This window comes from Chamaea fasciata, unplaced genomic scaffold (assembly GCF_029207755.1).
Source record: "Chamaea fasciata isolate MVZ Bird 193981 ecotype frontalis unplaced genomic scaffold, bChaFas1.0.hap1 SCAF_2, whole genome shotgun sequence".
Classification (NCBI taxonomy): domain Eukaryota; kingdom Metazoa; phylum Chordata; class Aves; order Passeriformes; family Sylviidae; genus Chamaea; species Chamaea fasciata.
This window is the reverse complement of record NW_027094087.1, coordinates 85,121,145-85,140,534: the sequence shown is the minus strand read 5'-3', so window position 1 is coordinate 85,140,534 and position 19,390 is coordinate 85,121,145. Positions and strand designations below refer to the sequence as shown.

Below are 19,390 nucleotides of genomic sequence, written 5' to 3'. Positions count from 1 at the left end.
AAACAGGTAATATTTAGAAATTTGTCATCAGACATTGTATTTGCCTTATAAAAGCTCATAATAAAGTGATAAACCAAGTACCTCTATTATTCCAATGTGAAAAGAACCGCACATACAATGTGGAAAAAAATAAGAGAAAAAGGGTGTGACTGCCAGTGGTGTGGTAAATCTTGCCCTTGCTAACAAGGGAGAACCAATGCAGGTTGCTTCCTTAGGATGAAAATCCTGCTGAGTTTTCGGATCACAGGATGATTTAATTAAGTGATGGACTTCAGTAAATCCTTGGAGAAACTGGAAATGAGAAAGCTCAGCAGCCGAGCCTCTAGATCCAAGCATAAGTGCACAATGAATACCACCCATCCCAGTGGGTGCCAAATTCAAAGCTGCTGGATTTTGTCAGTGTTTAGTTGCACAGCTCTTAAGCTTGTAGGCCACTGTAGATTTTAAATAAAGCTTTGAGGGTGAAAAAATTTGGCTCCAGAGCAAAAACTGCAATCTCTGTTTACATCAGGGAAATGACACACAGTTACAGTCATACCAAGGGGAAACTCTGGAATTTTTTTTGTTTCTTCTCTTAAGTATCATGTTTTAATCAAGTCTTTCCTATGATGACTGTATTAATACTGGAGGGTTTGTTGCAGATGTTGAGGAAAAGGCTTGAAGGATTGAAAATCTGCCTTGAAAATCTGTTAAAATACATTACACTGAAAGAAAAAGGGAAGATACAGATATTATGGGTCTCCGAGTTGATATACTTGGAGAAAAAAATAGGATTATCTCCTGGTAGTGAAAACCAGTTCTTCTCTGACAGTGCAAAGGAAGCAGTTAAAAGGAAACCCAGCTTCCCTCATGTTAATAAAAACAACATAGTAAATGTTAAGGCAGAAATGAATGTGATTGTCTGCAGCAGCTAGGTTTGGTGAGACACTAGCTCAAGCAGTGCTTGGCTTGCAGAGTATCACAGGGGGATCTCTGGCAGCTGCTGGGTGCTAGGCAAAGACCAGTATTTCTCCACACTGTCTTGGGATATAGCTGCAATGCCAACCATCACTTGGCAAAGTGCTCAAGTAAGTAGCTAAGTGTCAGCTTCAGTGTTTGCTCAAAACCAGGGTTTGCTAAAAATGAATCTGTTGACTTTCGAGCATTTTTCTGAACATCTGAACACCAGCACACTGCTCAGAAGCATTTTGCAAGTTCTTCCAATCCCCTCTGCTGACTGCTGATTCCTGCCCCACCATGCCATTCTCATGGGTTAAGGAAGCATGTGTCCATTCATCCCTTGATGCAAACAAATCTTCCCTTGGTAATAGAAGGCACAAAACACTTCCTGCATCCTTGGTATGGGGCAGGTGGCTGCACCTCGCTGCCCTTGTCATAGTGTATATTTGCACAACATAGTGACTGCTGCAAGGGAGGCTGTCACCTCCTCCTGTGTCAGCCACCGCTGGCCTGGGGCAGTCACACCAAACCCTGGGTTTGGACTGGAAACATGTCTTTTGAACTGAAAACCAAATCCCTATAATTGCATGATGAGTTGAGAGGCAGATTTTATAAAAGCCTTACAGTCACCCCACTGCAAACCCAGTATTGCTTGCCTGACCCAAACTTACAGGATTTATTTGCCATGATTTAAAATAACCATTTCCTTGCTGAGCTTAAGAAAGTTTCTGGGTTCCTGCACAGGAGGTTGAGGCCACTGGTATTTGTGCCCAGTGTCTCCTGCACCCAGGTGCCTCTGACCCGCGCCTGGGGTTGCTTTCTGCCTCACTCCAAAGTTACCTTACCTGGACAGCCTTCCTCCCTGCACACAGCCCGGGTCTCTTGGGCAGCTCTCCCACAGCAAAGCAGCCAGGTTTTTCCCCAGGTGACACTGAGCTGTCTAGGGATGACTCTGGAAGCAGTGGTGGGACCTGGTGTTATGGAAATTACACAAGCCTGCCACAATAACTGGGTTCAATTAGGTTTCTGCCATATCACTAAGCTGAGAGACAGATTCCTCTGTAAAAGTATTTTAAAAGTACTTTTTATCAATAGCATTACATTTTATCGGTAGCATTACTGAGTTCGGCATCTCTCAAGAACCTCCTTAAACAAAGAAATCCCTGGATGACCTGCTAAAGCAGTACATGGAAAAATAATATCTTTCAAACAATCTTTGTGCGTTTTGCTGGCAAGTAACAAATAATTTACATATTGGACCAGTATAGAACCCCCAGGTAATATAATATCTTTCTGATTTTCTCTTTGTCACTCTGATCTGTGATCCTTAAAATAGTTGCAGATGTCAGAGGCAGCTGGGTCCACAAACACACTTGCTACTGTATTTTATTATAATAAATAATAATAAAATATTATTAAGGTTCTGAAGAGTCATTCCCCTGTATCTCAACAGCACCTATTATAATCTTTTCTGGTAGTCACTCTATGTTACTCTGGTCTCTGTCTACATTCCCGTACTTTAGTTCAATTTACTTGTCTCCTCACAAGCTGTAATCGCACTTTGGGAGTTATCTCTCTCTGATTATAACAATCCCAACCAGGGTTAACCTGAGGCCAGACAGCCCAACTTCCCCTTGCCAGCAGGTCAACTCCACATGGTTTTCTTTTCAATTGTTTTATCTTGCTCTTGTGGATGGAACCACTCCTTCAACAACAGACCAGCACTGGCCCAGGATGGGTCATATCCAGAGCAAATAATATGAAATAATGATGCACATTGACCTGCATCTTCCCTTAACCTAGGAATTTGTTTTCTCCACATAACCAAATCCCCAGGATTCCAGGGATGATGGAATATGAGTACCACACACACACACATACACACATACAGTGGCCAAGCGCCTCCTTCCTTCTCACAGGCCAGGGCTCCTCTCTTGCAAGAGACACAGTAGTGGAGGGCTGCCTTCCTCTGGGTAAGACACACTAATTCTTAAATAATGTTAGGAAACAGCAAAAATGTGGTGGGCCTGAAGAATTGCTGCATGAGGAAAGAAAGGGAATGAGGATCTTGCTTCAAAATGCACAAGGACAGCAAAATGGCAAGGACAGGGCCCATCAAGGTTCAGTGTCCTTCTGTTTCCTCGGAGTGAGGAGTTTTATGCTGCATCCCTGGTCACATATTAGTGTCCCTCAGTGTTTGGGGCATCCAGTGGAAACATTCTTTGTGACCTCTGATGTCACAAAATAAATCACACCGATCTCTGCAGGCATTATGGTGGAGCACTTTTTTTTTTTTGGTGTTTTGTTGTTTTTGTTTTTGGTTTTTTTTTTTTTTAATTGGTTTTATTCTCTAGAAATTTGACTGCCAAGGTTTGGGACAGGAACATAATTCTGGGTTGTCAGGAATATAATATACTATCTGACTAAATTTTGCCAGAGGGAACATGTTCATACTTGCCTGCATGTTTCCAACAGACATTGTCACTGTGTAGGGGTTTATCCCTCAGTGGCTTTGCTACTGAGAACTAGTGAAGTATGGCATGCAAACATTTGGATTAAAAAAAATATACCCTCACCTGAGTGCAGCTGCATGCAGCAGGGTGATGCCAGTGAGCCACAGATGGGGATGTGAGTTATGTACAATTTCTACAGAGACTGTAGAATCCCACTTCTGGATATGTGTAGCTTATAGATGCTACAGGGCATGCATATAACAGCTGAAGCTTTAAAGGTATTGATTTACATTCCTGCCATTGCTACTGCAACGTGACAGCAGGAATCTGAGACACCCTGTTTAACAATTGACTAGGTATGACACAGCCCACAATACATATTTATCTGTCACCTCCCAGTGGACATTTACTTTAAAAATAAGGGTATCCTAGAATCATAGAATTGTTTGTGTTGAAATGGACCTTAAAGAATACCTAATTCCAACCTCCCTGCCATAGGCAAGCACACTTTCCACTAGAGCAGGTTGCTCGAAACCCCATCCAGCCTGATCTTGCTTGAACACTTCCAGGGGTGAGATATCCACAGCTTCTCTGGGCAACCTGTTCCAGTGCCTCACCACCCTCATCCATGTCTTTTTCTAGGGTAGGTTCCTTATTAATTCTCCATGGTTTAGGCAGATGCCCTCGATCAAAAGTAGTGTTTGTGTTAATTCTGATTTGGTACCCAGTGGGTGGTGGCAGGGGCTGTTTCACACCCAGGCTCTGGGTCTGGCTGGTGCAGAAGCCCTGGAGCTGCCAGGCAGTGGAGGTGCTTTTGCTGTGGCTGAACTGCAGCCATGTGCTGTGGCCCAGCTCAGGTGGTTGCAGATAGTGCAGGTGATGTGTTGTGTTTTAGATTTGAGTAAATAAAGGTTTCATTTCCATTTCACTAGCTCCTTGGATTTAGGAGTATTATTCCTTAAGTCTCCTGGTACTTCAGTGGATCAAAACAGCCACAGTCTATTCACCCTCCCATCCAGGTTGTGGCATGAGCATCTGCCACCATTACAGCCCAAAGAGTGACTACAGCATTTAACTCATTATCCCATCAATGGCATCCATGATTTTTCTTCTCCCTTGATCATGAAACTATGGCTTTCCAGATGAACAAAAGAGAGCACAAAGAGACCACTGCGCCAGAAGTATAATTTAAATTATAGATAAAATATCTTCAGGCTTTGGACATGTACAGTTTTGCAAATAGTTTTTTTCTTTAGGAACCTTCATAAGCAAAATAATATTTTGCTTCTGAAAAGTAGACAAAAAAAATCTTTTTTAAAATTTTTACTTGTATTTCTCTGTTACTAATTCTCCCTAATTCTGTTATCTCTACAAAAAGAAAGGAATAGAAAGCATCACTACCTTTTCCCAAGTTTCTTTGGAAGGAAGAAAAGCCACAATCTGTAAATACTTCAAATTGGATATAAATGAGGGAAAAATGCATGGGGTTCTCTAATATTGTTACTTGTACACTTACTCAAATGCTGTCATTTTGTCTCTGGACATGAATGGGCTGAGAAAGGGAGAATCAAAGAAGCCCACCTCCTCTGATACATGTTTTTAGAAGCATTCAAGAATTCAGCAAAGTCAGTCTTCAGACAGGAGAGGCTTGTTGACTAAATTGTCATGTACTATTGTCTTCTGAAAGTGGGAATAGCCTGTGTAATCTATTCTACCTTAGCCTAATAAGTAATAATAATAATAATAATAATAATAATAATAATAATAATGAGATATTTTTATATATTATGTATTTTTATGTATATTTATATGTAATATACACACACGTTTAGACATGTATGGAGACATATATTATGTAAGCGTACACATAATATTCTATTCTATATTTTTATATTTTAGTGGTAACTTGCCTGTATGCATGTGTACATATATGTAGTGAAGTACTGTTATTTTGTTGATACAACTAACACTTTTTTTACCTCCTTTAGTGATTGCCACATGAGTTCCTCAAGGATAATGGACCATAAGATGAGAGAGGCTGAAGGAGATGGAGAGGACAATTCAGGTATATTTTCTCCCTTCCCTGGTGAATGAAAAATGCTGTGACTTCTTGAGCTTCTATGCCTTAGCTCTATCATAGAATCTGTTTGTTTAGAGAACACATTCTGCCTTTCTCTTCACCTGTTTTCAAGAGCTGTTACGTGTTTTCATCATTTTCAGAGGCTTGAAATAAGATTTTCATAGCTTCTTGTGACCAAACTTACTTTTTCACCCAACAAGATCCAAGAGTGAGTGCTGACAGGGATGCCTTGTAGTGCTGTCATGCCAACTTAAACAGGCCAGGCACAGGCTGTTGGAATTCTTGTGCAAAACAGTGATTTAATTTGAAATAGTTTCCTTTACAGAGCTGCAACTGATGCTACTTTATGTCTTTCCTCACTAAGCAGACTAGAATTGCTTTTCAAGGTTATTGCTTGGTTCCTAGATGAATACTTTGTGATCCATTGAATCTTGTAATTAGCATTGAAAACATTCTCGATGTATTATAAATCCAACATTTTAAAAGCATGAGTCTTCCAACACTGTGCATTCACCTCTGTATGCCTTTTCTGCATTTAAATTGGTTTTGGTAGCATTGCTCTTATCATCACTATTTAGCTTCCTGAACAAAGGCAGTGGGTTTCCAAGTAAAAATTTCTTTTTCGTATCCCAGGCAGTTAAGACCAAATTTTTCCTTCAGAGTTTAATTACCTCAAAAGGCAAGTCGAAACTCTGTTAGGAATGATTCTACACCATTGGTCATTTCTTATGTCTCATAAACATTGCAATCCATTTTCCAAAATAACAGTAATTTCATACTATCAGTACAGTCTTGAAAGACATTAACGCAACAGTGGACTGTGTTGCATTTTCCAGGAAAAAAATCCACTTATGCAAAAAAATTATAAAGAAATGTCATTGTTCAAAAATTTGCACGTGCTGCTGGTTGCATCTTCCTTATGTTTCTTCACTTAGGAAAGAAAAAGTCGAAGTTCAAATCTTTCAAAAAGTTTTTTGGTAAAAAGAAAAGGAAAGAGACGTCATCTTCTGTGAGCAGCAGTCTGAAGTTGTGCCAGTCAACAAGTGATGTCGCAGCCTCTCATGACATGCGCATCACTTATGATTCTGAGGATGAACTCGAGTAAGTCTTTGGACTGTCTGGTAAACAAATACAACGTTGCTACAATGTGGGTAGATTAAAGACACCCCAAAATTGCCTCCTCCCCTTGTTCATAATGCTGTATTTTTAAACAGTTGCTTTTCCCAGGAAAGTACAAATTAAAACGGTTGATGCAAGGCAAATCAGAAGGGAATTGGATGGGGTGTAGCAAGAAATATTAATGAAAAACCTTTCATTTAATCATAAATAAGCCTTGGGTTATAATTTCAAAAAGAATGGAATTCCCAACTTCAAAAATGAATTAGATAATCAGTTTATATCCTACCAGGATTGTCTTATGCCCCTAAAATGTAACTACTAAGGATTGTCAGAGAAATTTAGATGACTAACCATTTATGCCAGGGTCTGAAAGCAAGGAAGGAGTAATGGGATGAGTGCGACTGAAATCAGCAGGATTCAGAGGCTTTGAAGCCTTTTTCCCTCTGTATACTTAGGATTCATCTGACCAAAGGAAAAATGTCTGCATTTGAGTTACAGAACCACAGATTCTTAGAATGGGTTGAGTTGGAAGGATCTTTAGAGATCATCAAGTACTGACCTCTCTGCCATGGACGAAGATAGTTAGTTACCAACTGCCTTTTATAATTAGAGAGAAGCCAGCATTATTAACAAAGTTCGTATCATTGTTTTGCATGAAGTAGGCTCCGGAAGTGCCTATATCTTCCCACTGAATGTAAACAAGAGCCTGGAATAACCACCTCCAATGTAAATAGCTGCAATTTGATGTCTGAAGTTAGACCAGATGAGTCCCATCCTGTGTACTTCTTTGTCTCAGAAGACCCTGTCTTCATCCAGACATTGCAGAAACGTTACCCACTAGGAAAAGTAACCATGATAAACCTGGTCCAAATATTCAGATATGTCTCTGGATGCAGAGGTGGACTGAAGAGCCTCTTGGCTAACTAAAAAGCAAGTCTTTGCATTGGTGGATGTTGTTTCTCTCAGAACAAGCCTCCTGGTCCTCAAGCAAAGGGTGCTGCTGTGCCCAGGAATAGGAAAGGAAGCCATCCCGGCCATTTAAATCGACATTATTCGATGTGGCCACCAGGCCGCGCCAAACAACCAAAAGAAGCTATTAATTAATTTTTTTTTCTTTGATGGTTTGGTTTTGTTTGGTTTTTTCTTTTTGCTTTCATGGCATTGGGAATAGTAATGTTAATCCAGCTTGAAGCCCTTGGCGTTCTGGGCTGACAGCACCAGGTGGTGTGTAGTGCTGTTGTTCAACAATTTATTTACAAGATGTGGATGGTGAGATTTTCTTTCCCCCATGAATGGCTTAACAAGGTCACGTCTGAGTGGGTGCCATCTCTGGCTGTTTTGGCCATATTCCTGTGCTGTAACCTGGAGGGTTGTTACATTATTGTTTCTTAATATTTATTTAGACAAACAAAGACCAGGAAATTATTTGAAAGGAAGGAAAATTAATTTGATCACTCTTCATTTGAGGAGACACGTAGGGTACCTCCATTGTATGTCTGGGAGGGATGCATCTGCTAGAAAGAGGAAATGAGGATGGAATGCTGGCATAAATGTGCCCATGCAATGGCACTGCCTGTGTGGCTGCTGCCTTGTTGAATGTTGGTGCTTGGGGCACCACTGCAGCCCTGACTGGCACCTGCTCTGCAAATTGCTATAGATCTGGCTGACCTTGGATGCATTGCAGAGATCACATTTGCACTTCGATAAATTGCTCTTCTAATGTCTCTAATGCATTAAGCAGAAGTAGCAGGCTTTCCTTCCTTCTGCAGCAAGAATGTAGATCAACTCTTTCCTGCTATTGTATTATCAAACATATTTATAGCAGCCACTGAGAGGAAAATGTTACTGTCTGCCATGATTGTTTATGTTTGTCTTCAATGTCCCTATGACAGTATCTAGGATCCAGAAATACAGTTCTTTTTTCTGCCCAATTAACTTGATAGTTACATAAACCCAAACAATTCTCTATTCTGCACTCATTTACCATTTCATGGCTCCCGATTTAAAAAAATTGAAAAAGGTACTCTTACAGAAAATGCTGTGTGCACACATTTCTTGTCCCTGCTCAGTCAGGGAGGAAGATGAGCACGAGAAATCTCCTAGCAGCTACCTATCTGTCTGTGGGCCTCCTCTACCAATCCCATAAGGAGGCAAAGTGCTCATATCTCACCTGCACCATTTGCAAAAGAAGTTGCATAACACATGCATCTGAAGTAGGAAACAGAATATGAGAGAAACTGCCCACAAAACATCTCCCACTGCCTCTAGCTAGGCTGCGAAGATTGTCCATGAAGAAATGTGTCCCACAGGCTCATAAGAGAAAATCCGAGGGATCTTGATATAGGGCACAGCACCTTCTAAGGATTTATGTGAAGGATTCCATGTGAGGACGACATTGCCTCAAATGTTTTTGCTAATGATCTATATGGCAGAGATATATTAAATGCTGTACCACTTTTAGATAGTAAAAGGTACTTATTCTTCCCATGGTAATGGTCACTCATTTGCAAGACATGGTCTTACATTAGCTAGAAGTCTCAGTACAGACTCGTTTATGTGAACTCCATTTTGCACCTGGACTTGCCCGTGGCCCTGTGACACCACCCCGCTGCTGGCTTCCACCCAAGGGGCAGTAACTTTTTCCATAAGACATAACTCATCTTCTGGGGTTAAACTGTCTTTAGCGTTGATTCAATTTGTTAACATGACAGATAACAGCATTTACAATTTTTGAGGGGTTTTTAAAGATCTTACTTAGATTACCCTGAATGGCTGTATTCATGGAGAAGTCTGGACTCTTGTTTGTGATGTATGCTGTTCAGCCCTGTCTCCCATTCCACATTCAGTAGACCACATGAGTTAAGAGAAATGGCAAAAAAAGTTTGCGTGTTTTCACTCATTTGTTATATTATTCTAGGACACATAAAGGCATTATGGGAAGCAGAGCTTTGTCACATGATAGCATTTTCATCCTTGAGACTGGGCAAGAGCCTGCAAGGCCAGTAAGAGTGTTTTCTCAAGAAAACGTTTCTGATCGGATTAGAGCTTTACAGGTAATTTACACAACATGGTTTTTCTTCAAATGCAAGGGCTGGAATATCTTTCCAGGCTTGATTTTTTTTGGGTAGTGTTTGTGGTTGAATGTTTGATTAGTAAGTAATATCTGTCTGCAGTTTACATCAAATGTCGCATTTGTGAATCAGACAGCAGTATCCTGTCTTAGTTCTACATAAATGATAGCTGAAAAATAGGTAGTTTATTTGGCTCCCTAAGAGAGTGTGTAGTCAGATGTCCTGTGTCCTGGATCATTCAGCTCTGAGAAGTTAAAATAGTGGTAACTCATTGACCTCAGCTAAAACACATGTTCTGGGGAACCTCCATCACTATCATAAGCTAATGTATTTTATGCCACGCTGAAGCTGAAACTCCAGCCTACCATGAAATTGGGACCTCCGCCTCCATTTGGACTTCGTGCAAAGCGAACAGAGGATGCTGGGACCAGTTCTGAAGATGATGGATTACCCAGGAGCCCTCCAGAAATGTCTTTGCTTCATGAAAGCCTAAACTCAGGCTTGAGAACGAGAGTGAGTAGTTCCAATGTTGACAAAAATAGGTGTTTAATGACTTGTTCTACCTATAAGCAGATGGCTGAATAAAGTATTTGGTTTTACATATCTCTATTTTATCTCTGAGCAATTCAGAAATACCTTACTCAAATTGGGAAAACTCTCTCTCTTTCTGTAAACAACTACTTAGAAAATGTGTTTCTGTTAAAACATAAATATCACACCAAAAAATGCAGAATTAGCAAGAAGAGTATGTGATTGTGTGCATGCATGGGAATGCTGTGTTTTTATAGAGACTACAAAGAGCTGCCAGGCATAAAAAAAAATAAAGCTGAAAAATCTGTATTCCCCCTTGAATGTGTTGATAAGAGAACTCTCTAATGTTCTTCTAGGTTGTCATTGGAAAAAAAAATAATCTGATTTTTTAAAAATTATAGTTTTGCTAGACGTTATTTCATTCTTTATCTGCACGTCTTACACTTTATGTTTGCAGTGTCCTTGTTAATCCTTAAGACTATAGAGAAAAACAACCCTTAAGACTATAGAGAAAAACAACTTACATTGTCAGTACCTTTGTGCACTTTGTGTAGATGGTTTCTGTGATTATATCCACCTTGTTTGTCATCTTTTACTGAATCTCTTCCTCATTCCATCCCACAGTTCTCTGACTCTCACAGGCACCTTAGCTCTTTGAGTTTAGCTGGAACAGGCAGTGAAGAAGAAGAACAGGTAACTTCTGCCAAATGTATTAAGGGACAAGTAACTACCCATAGTAGTTTTTAAAAGAGATATAAAAAATATTATTTTGTTGCCTGTCTGCTGCAAAAAACAGCTTTGTATGCATGTAATTGCCTGCCTGTCTGTTTGCTGTTTTAATGTCTGTCTGTCTAACATAAAAAACTATGCTTATTTATCAACCTAATTCTGATGCAAAGTAATCTCCCATTGATAATAATTAATGTCTCTAGAAAAGCTCATATCCTTCAGCAAACTTTATAGACATGACTTAATCCCCAAGCACAACCAACCAGATTTAGACACTTGAGGCAGTGTCCATTTTTTCAAAGATGGGGAAGTGCAGTAAAGGCTGCTTGAGTTACATGCATAGGATAAGGGAGAAAGCTTATTGAAGAGATGGGAACAAGCTCTAGATCCTCTGAAATCTGCCCAGACCCTGCTTTTAGTATGAAGGCACCTCACACTGACACAGAAAGTGTTTGCCTGATGATAGTGGCTGACATTGCTGCTTAGGAGTCTGAGTTCAGCCTTCAGTCAGTCAATTCTGGCTCTGAATTTTGCTGAAGTGATGTTTTCCAGAGCTCAAGTATAGGCGCGTGGATGACTTTCTTCAATCAGCAGCCAGTCATTCTGGCTGATTAAAGCGCTGTTTTGAAAAGCCCTGAAGAATCCCTTTTAGCTGTCCACAGCTGGAGTCGTGGTGGAAACAACACAGGGGGTAGAGGGAAGAGCATTTTCTAGAAATAGGAGGAGGGATGTAGGGAAATTGCAGAAATGAAATAGAGAAACTAGGCCTGAGCTGACCATTTCTTGGTAATTATGCAAAATGTGTTTCAGGACCAGCTGCAGCAGAGCTCAGCAAAGATTCCACATGAAGCTGTGTGAAAAAACTGCTTACATGCAGTGCAATATTGATATTTTTAAAATAAAAACAACAGAACTCATGAAGAAAGTATTTCTTGAAAGCTGTTATGGGCTCACTGTAACTGTGCCCAGTCTAGATGCATGTTTGCTGAAACAGGATTTATGTCTCCCTGTTGTTCCATTAACATTACTTTCTGACTCACTTGCTGACTCCTGAGTCGTGGTGGTGACTACACAGTTGCTTAGCTTTTTCTTCAAGCCCTGTCATTTAGCCCAGAGTTCTCTTCATCCCATGCCAGTTTGAAAGTGCAGCCCGAATGCAGCTGCATCTGAAGTTTTCCTCCCAAACCACAGGATCTACTACCTGGGATTTCAGAGAAATTAGCCCTGCTTCTAGAAGTCAGAGGAGACCAGTTCACAGGGCTGAGGAATTTTGCACAACCCAGTCCTGAGGTTTTGGGCAGCAACGACACCTTGCTGTGTCTTGGCAGCTTTTCTGGATTGAAGAAAGGAATCACAACTCTCCTGTCTGGGCTTTGAGGACGGAGTTTCCTCCTGGCCTCCCACCTTGTGCCACCCAGCACGACCAGCTGAAGGATGACTAAGCCATGTGCACATGAGATTTGGAGAAAGGGGTCTGCCAGCTCTTTCCTTCCTCCAGTAGGCTTTGTCAAAGCCAGACTTCGTGGGACAAACAACTTCTGCAGCTGGCTCAGAGCTGGCATTCACTAAGGCTGCTGAAATTTAAGTAATAAACCAGATTTGGGGTTTTCCAGTGTAATGGCCACCACTAAGCACTGCCAAGGAGAAGACATGCAAAGTTCTCAAGGAAAAGCAGGAGCCAGAAGAAAGGCAGGCAGATAGTGACGTGCTTTGAAAGAGAACACGTGCTGTGTCTTCACCGTGGAGCTGAAGTGTCAATGTATTCACTGTTAGGTGCTAATGTATAATGCAGTCACCTATCGTTTGTTGTACATTAGTCATGTTCCACTGCTAGACTGCAGATATTGTAGAGTTAAAATTAATGAGAGCATCCATTATTCAGCATGTCTGAGCTACCTTCTTTTTCTTAAGTAGAAAGTATGATTAGAAGGTGTGGATTCAGCCTCTGCTAAAATCAATGGGAGTTTCCCCCTGACAATTTAGCAAGCTGTAGCAGGCCCTCACTACACTACGCAGTATCTTTGGGCTGCAGTGCATATTGCAGAGTTCTACTTGCAGACAATCCTGATGGTTTTTCCCTCCCAAAATAAAATGGACACCAACCTGCCCAGCCCTTCTCCCATCCAACCTCCTTAGTAAAATACCACTTCCAGAAAAAAAGAAAGATGAAGAAAGAATAATGCCCACAGAAGAAGGTGTGACAAAGGAGGAAATCTCCTTCAAAGAAATGAACCAGAATTTCAAGCCTACGAAGGGAGTGCTGTCATGAGTTGTCAGATGTCATGTTAATGCTATGACAGATAGTTTGGAAATACCATTTTGCCTATTTGCTAAACTGAATCTGAGAGAAAGGAGGAACCCTTTTTAGAGTAATTTTTAACAAATTTTCCAGCGTTCTTTTTGCATCATCCCTGGAACTAGGGTAGTTTTTGGTGAAACTCACAGGCAAGCTGAATTCCAGCTTTGTGAAAGTATGGCACCCCTTGCAGCATTCAGGAGTTGTTTCTGGATGGGTTATTGGCCTCTAGTAGGAATTATCCATCACTTCCTTCCCCAGAATAGTCTATTAATGAAATTTTATGTTTCCAGTAAATGCAGATATAAAGACATGAGGTAAAAACACAAGCTTACTTAAGTGTCAATGCCACTAATTCTTAATTTTTTTGTCTTTGGGAGGGTATTGTAGAGTTGGAAGGGACCTGTTGACATATAGGAAGCTAAAGATGCTCAGCACAAAACATCTGTGGGTAGGAGCCTAGACAAAGATGCTGGAGGACAACCCCAGAAAGGAAAATGGCCCTTTAGGTTCTGTAACAGTACTCTTCATAAATCTGTCTTCTCAAACATGCTGACCATGTATTTGTGTGCTTTAGATCTTCCAGTTAGATGGTATTTGCTCCTTCCCACTTGACAGTATATCATAATACTCAAGCAGCTAAAAATGCAGAATTGCTAACACCAGTACATCATGTGCAACATTAGGAAATGCAATGTATTTTAAAAGAAATGTCAAAAAGAAAAAGAGGCAAACTTAAAATGGTAAGAAATATGGCTACTTATCTGTAGAATTGTTATTTTTGTGTCTTTGTTTCTTGTTTCTTTGTTTGATTCTCCATTTGGGGCATTTCTTTTTTTTTTTTTTTTTTTTTTTTTCAGGTTACATTGGGTTCTTCTTCCAGACCTTGTTCTACAGATGGTCAGCTGTTCACTAGGCATGGAAGTTCCAAAACTGAGTCTCCCCGGACATCTGACAGTAGCACCATCTCCCCTACAGCCAATTTTGACATTCCACCTGAGCTTTCTGCTTTCTTGGATAATTCTGCTGCTAAACACAAGCTTTTAATAAAACCCCGGAACCAGAGATCCAGTAGAATGAGAAAATTTTCTCAGGTACATGTGAAAATAAACAGCGTCACTTTTGACACAAACCCAGAAAGTTCTTACTGGGCTTTGTATTTGAAACTCAGATATGATAAAGTCAGTTTGCTGAAACTCAGATATGATAAAGTCAGTTTGCTGCATGGGTACTTCATTGGGTTTTAATTGCTGTTATCTGACAAGTATCTGAAGTAGACACTAGGAACAGATTAAATATTGTGATTTTACCGGCTGGCTTGTGATGGAGCAGTTTATGTAACAATTTCTTCTTAAATTCACTGTGCAGTACAATTTAGTATCCTGTTTGTGATGCAGAAGTTGGACTGACTGCTGCATTTCTTACTTAAAAGATTTTTTTTAAGTGTTACGATGAACTTGTGTACTTTTCCTAATCTGGAATATCTTGTAAAATCTTGAGTATTTGGGAGACTACTCATGGAGGACCTCTTTTATCTTCCAGAGTAGAATTGATCTTATATTTTCAAAAAGTACAGAAAGAGTAAGTTTTGGCCTATTAATCGGAGCCAAATTCTGTACATTAAGACTGCTCTAAATTCAGACCTCTCCCTGCCCCAAAACCTGTAAACCCTTTACCTGCTCTACAGAGATTTAAAGTAAGTCTTAACAGAAAACAAACAAACAAAGCCACAATAAAAATGAAAGTGCATACTATTTTAAAAAGGCTATTAAAAAGTGTATAGTATTAAAAAAAACCATCCTTCTAAACACCATTTATCTGATCCTTTGTCATATTTTGTGAAGGGCAAAGCTCAGTTTCTCTTCTTTCTTTCTTTCCTTCCTTTCTTTTAGCACTGAAGTTTTTCAGCTTTTACTACAGTATTTGTACTTTCTTGTTCATGGGGTTTTTCAATGTTTTAAATACGGTGAAACCATTAATTTGGCTAGCTTATTACCAGAAATATCATTCCCTCTGTCTCAAAATATTACTAGCTGATCTTCTGTATATCTCCAAATCTGTGAGTGACCTTTCAGCTCAGTAGAGCACCGCTGTGAGCAGCACAATGATGAGGCCAGTTATTTAGAAAAACACATAAGGCAATAATTCACCAATCAATCCTTCTCTTCCATTCTAACATTGTTACTAAAATACGATTGCTTTGTCCAGACTGCCTATGAACTGCCAGCTGACTGAGCCCTTCTGGATTCCCACAGAGAGTGTTCACATGTTTTGATAATACAATTTTTAATATTTTTCTTGCCCAATTCTGCCTGCACGCCTTGCTTCTGGCTGATATCTTCTGCTTTTATGTTCTTGTGTATATGGATTGTGAATGCAGGTGGCATTGCAGCTGGGGTTTTTTTGCAACTGCATTTGCAAAACAAGAATCTGTAAGCACCGTAGAACATCTTTAAAGTGCAGTTTTTGTGTTCTTAGTATTAGGGCCTACATCCAAAGTATATATTTACCCAACAAACTATGGTGAAGCAGTCAGCTAATACAAGCACCATATGAAAAGGCGTATTCAGCAGCTCAGTACTGTGCTTTCAAATAATCCTGTGTATTTAGCTGGTCCTCACATCAAGTTTAAACACAAGATCTCACAGATAACTATATATAAATTTGTACACTTTTTAACTATATATGAATTTATAAACTTTTATCAAATAGTTTAACTCTTGAAAGAAAAATAAGACTTTTACACAAAGGAGGCAAGGCTGTAACACTGTATGACAGTGGGATTAGACACAAGACTGCCATATGGGGCAGATTCTCAGCTGGAATGGAGTGTCATAACCGGATGGATTTGTTAGGCTTTTGCTCTTGCTTCTATGTATCTTTTCCTCTTCAGAGTCATGCTTCAGGAAGAATGGGTTGTTTAATTTTAATGCTAGCATGGAGTAGCAAAATACAAAGAGACATATTTTTCTCTTTCAAGTGTTGCTTTTTGCCTAAGAGCAGCACAACATAGGCAGTATGCTCTGGAGAATCAGTTGCCAAGGACAGTCCAATGCCCATTGTTCTGATGGACTTCCCATCTACAAAGGCATGAAAGCACTAGTTGTGCAGAAGGAAATGTCACACATTGCTTTTATGTTGGTTAAATGCATTATTCCAGGATCCGCTTAATTTAAAAAAAGCATCCAGTCTCTAAGTTAAGAAAACTGCAAGCTCAGCACTGGAGGCAAGTATTGCCTTCCTCTCTAAGATCTCAACTGTAAATGTAATGATGAATATGGAAAAAAGTGAAGTTGTACATGGTGACGAGGCTTCCTGAATTTCTTTTTTACAGAGGACCCAGTCTGAATCTCTGACTGATTTGAGCTGTACCCCAGAGGAAGAAGAAGAGGATGATGCTGTATTCAAACCCAGCAATCAAGAACTGCCATGCAGCACAGCTGCAACGCAGAATGTGGCTTCCTGGCCAAAGCCCAGAACGCCTGAGGACCTCCCCCCTGCTTTGAGACCAGTGATGACTCAGCCTGCTTCTGAGTCTGCTGTTGGACAGGAAACCCTGCTACTAGAGAATAAGCCGGAGGACTGCCAACCAACACTGGAAATGACATGTGAGGAGTCTGAGTTCTCACTGATGTCAGAAGGCAAAGACTCTGCAACTTCTTCCTATTCCAGTTCCAACAGAGAAGTACAAAAGCAAGGAGATTCCTCAGAAACACTGGTTCTGTTGTCTGGGGATGTGTCAAGCAATATTGTAAATCAAGAAAATAAGGAGCTTCCTACTGTGTTTCCATTAAATAAATTAGCTTCTGAGGAAAATATTTCAATTAGTAAGGATAGTATTGTTTGCTTGGGAAGGTCAGAAGAAAATAAACAGAAGGATGATCAGGTACCTGTGGAAATGCCCTCTAATAAAGGAGCAAACAAAGAGTTTACTCTATTGTCAGAGTCCAGGAAGGAGTTTTTCATGGGTTCTTCCCAGCCCACAGACTCATTCCATGTTTCACATCCTTCTTCCTCAATGCAGGTGGGATCATCTACTTTCTGTTCTCTAGAGAAAATAAAGACTACACAGGATGTAGCTGCTTCTGATAAGGAGAACAGTCAGCCACTGGTCCACAAGGAGGAACTGTTGGGGAAGAAAGCTGAGAAGGCAGTCAATGAACTCAATGCCTTCAAAAAGTTTTCCGTCTCCTCTGCATGGGAGAGACCGAGCACCAGAAGCCTGCATTTCCCAGAAAGATCAGAGTTGGAAAGCTCATTAAATGCTGGATTCTTCCTGTCCAAAGCAAAGGTCTCCTCAAGAAATGAGAAGGGGCAAGACAACTTCCAGAATGGACGAGATCTGGAAGAGGAAAAAAGTAGCAACAAAAAGGAGACTCTAGTGCCAGAGTCCTACTCTGAGAACTCAGGCCAACCTACAGAAATTTTGACCGGTTATGTTCCCCCAGCTGTTGATGCAGTACCAATGCCAAGCAATTCTTCAGCGGTATCTCAGAATCAGCCAAGTTGTAAAGATAAAAGTCCTTTTCAAGTGAAACTTAGATCCACCTCACTGTCCTTGAAATATGAAGACAACTCACCACCAGAATCAAAAGGGATTAAAAGATACAGTGCAGAATTTAATTTAGAAAATGAGGGATTGACTTCCTTTCTAAGAGGTGATAAGGCAGAGATCAGAAAAACAGCCAATACAAATACTGGCGATTCTTTAAATGAAAAGTTCAAACCCAAAGCAAAGTCCTCTGAACAGCTTAGCAGCAAACCTCCATTGCCTAAAAAGCCAGTGTTGCAAGGCATAACTATTCCAAACACTACTGCAAGCAAGGAGAAGCAGGACAAAGCTATTCACTCTCCTGAATCCAGAAATGAAGACAGAGACTTGGAGAAACAGTCAACTGCTTGTAAAGTGCCTGGTAAGACTCCCAAAATTTTAAAGTTACCTTCACTTGCAAAGAGTGACCTTACCTGTGAGAGAGCATGAGGCAGCACTGCTGTGTCTGGTGTGCATGAGCTGGTGGCTCTACCTTCAGTGATGTTGCTCCCTAATTTTCCTTTGCTGAAAAGATGATAAAAAAGACAGCAGGGAAGAAAGAGCAGAGTAAGATATTTTTACCTCTGATTTTTGAACTTGAGGGCATTGTTTAAAGGATGTTCAAAATGATATTCAAAAAATAAAGTACGCTAGCACATTTTGGAAAACAGAAATAGCAAGACACTAAGTGTCCCCATTTAGAGCTGCTGCATGGCAATTCAAAATCCAAGAGCACATATTAAGTGTGGTACTCTGTGTGGGGCAAGTGACTCAGACCTCTAGATCTTCTTTTTCATCATAGCATTGAGGCCAAAATGCAATGAGGCCCCTGCCTCAGGTCACTGCCTGCCATGGTAAACACACCATTTATTTATTGCCTCCTGTGAGCTTTGCTTATTCATTTCTCTATCTTTATCATTACTCGTTCCTTGTTTAAAACAAAAATTAACAACCCTGCAGCTTCCTGGGGTTCAAAGCCAGGAGACAGCACAAGATTGAGTCTACTGCAGATTGTTATAATTCACTCTGTTGTCTGTATTATATAATTGGGTTAGAGAAAAGAAAAATCAGACCTCTGGAGACTAATATACTGGCCTACAGGCAGAGAACAGAAAAGACTGGAAGTGGCACCACTGTCTGGAGTCTTTGCAATGACAGTAAACAAGTTAGGTAAAGGACATTCAAGCAGTTCTAGCAGGAGACCTCTGCTCTTCACTTCAGAGAACAGCCAAGAGGGGAAAAAAAATCTTTAGGTCTTCTGATAAGTGGAAGAAAAGTCTTCCCTGTCCTGGACCTGTCTGGGCATGGGTGAAAATTGTTAGAAGATGGCTAGCCAAGCAAATGTGCCATTGGAGAGCTTCCCCCCATCTCGTTGCTCTTCTCTGATTGGGGTCAGTCTCTGAGCTTGGGAAACACCAAGACGAAGAAGATCTCAGGGCACAGGAGACCACTTGTCCTCCTAAGGTGATAGAAGTCTCTTCCTGGCCCCAGAGGCAACTTGCTGATGCCCTGAGTGACATCTGATTCCAGTTGTCCTCTGCTGCAGCATCACAGACATTTTTGCAGGACTTTGGCCATGTTCGCAGTTTCGTGCTCTCCCTGCCATCATAAAGGAGGGGTTTCATTAAGATCCACAGCTGG

General features: G+C 40.6%; 1 protein-coding gene across 1 annotated transcript in view; it reads left to right on the top strand.

Annotated features, from left to right (window-relative positions):
• Window positions 1-19,390, top strand: part of CRACDL (CRACD like) — a 63,418-nt gene that overhangs the window by 32,236 nt on the left and 11,792 nt on the right. Inside the window, exons 2-8 of the mRNA XM_066176571.1 lie at window positions 5,381-5,457; window positions 6,408-6,573; window positions 9,509-9,644; window positions 10,011-10,175; window positions 10,818-10,886; window positions 14,079-14,312; window positions 16,553-18,131. Coding sequence (XP_066032668.1) covers window positions 5,391-5,457; window positions 6,408-6,573; window positions 9,509-9,644; window positions 10,011-10,175; window positions 10,818-10,886; window positions 14,079-14,312; window positions 16,553-18,131 — 2,416 coding nt within the window. The 5' untranslated portion in view covers window positions 5,381-5,390. The remainder of the gene's footprint in view (window positions 1-5,380; window positions 5,458-6,407; window positions 6,574-9,508; window positions 9,645-10,010; window positions 10,176-10,817; window positions 10,887-14,078; window positions 14,313-16,552; window positions 18,132-19,390) is intronic.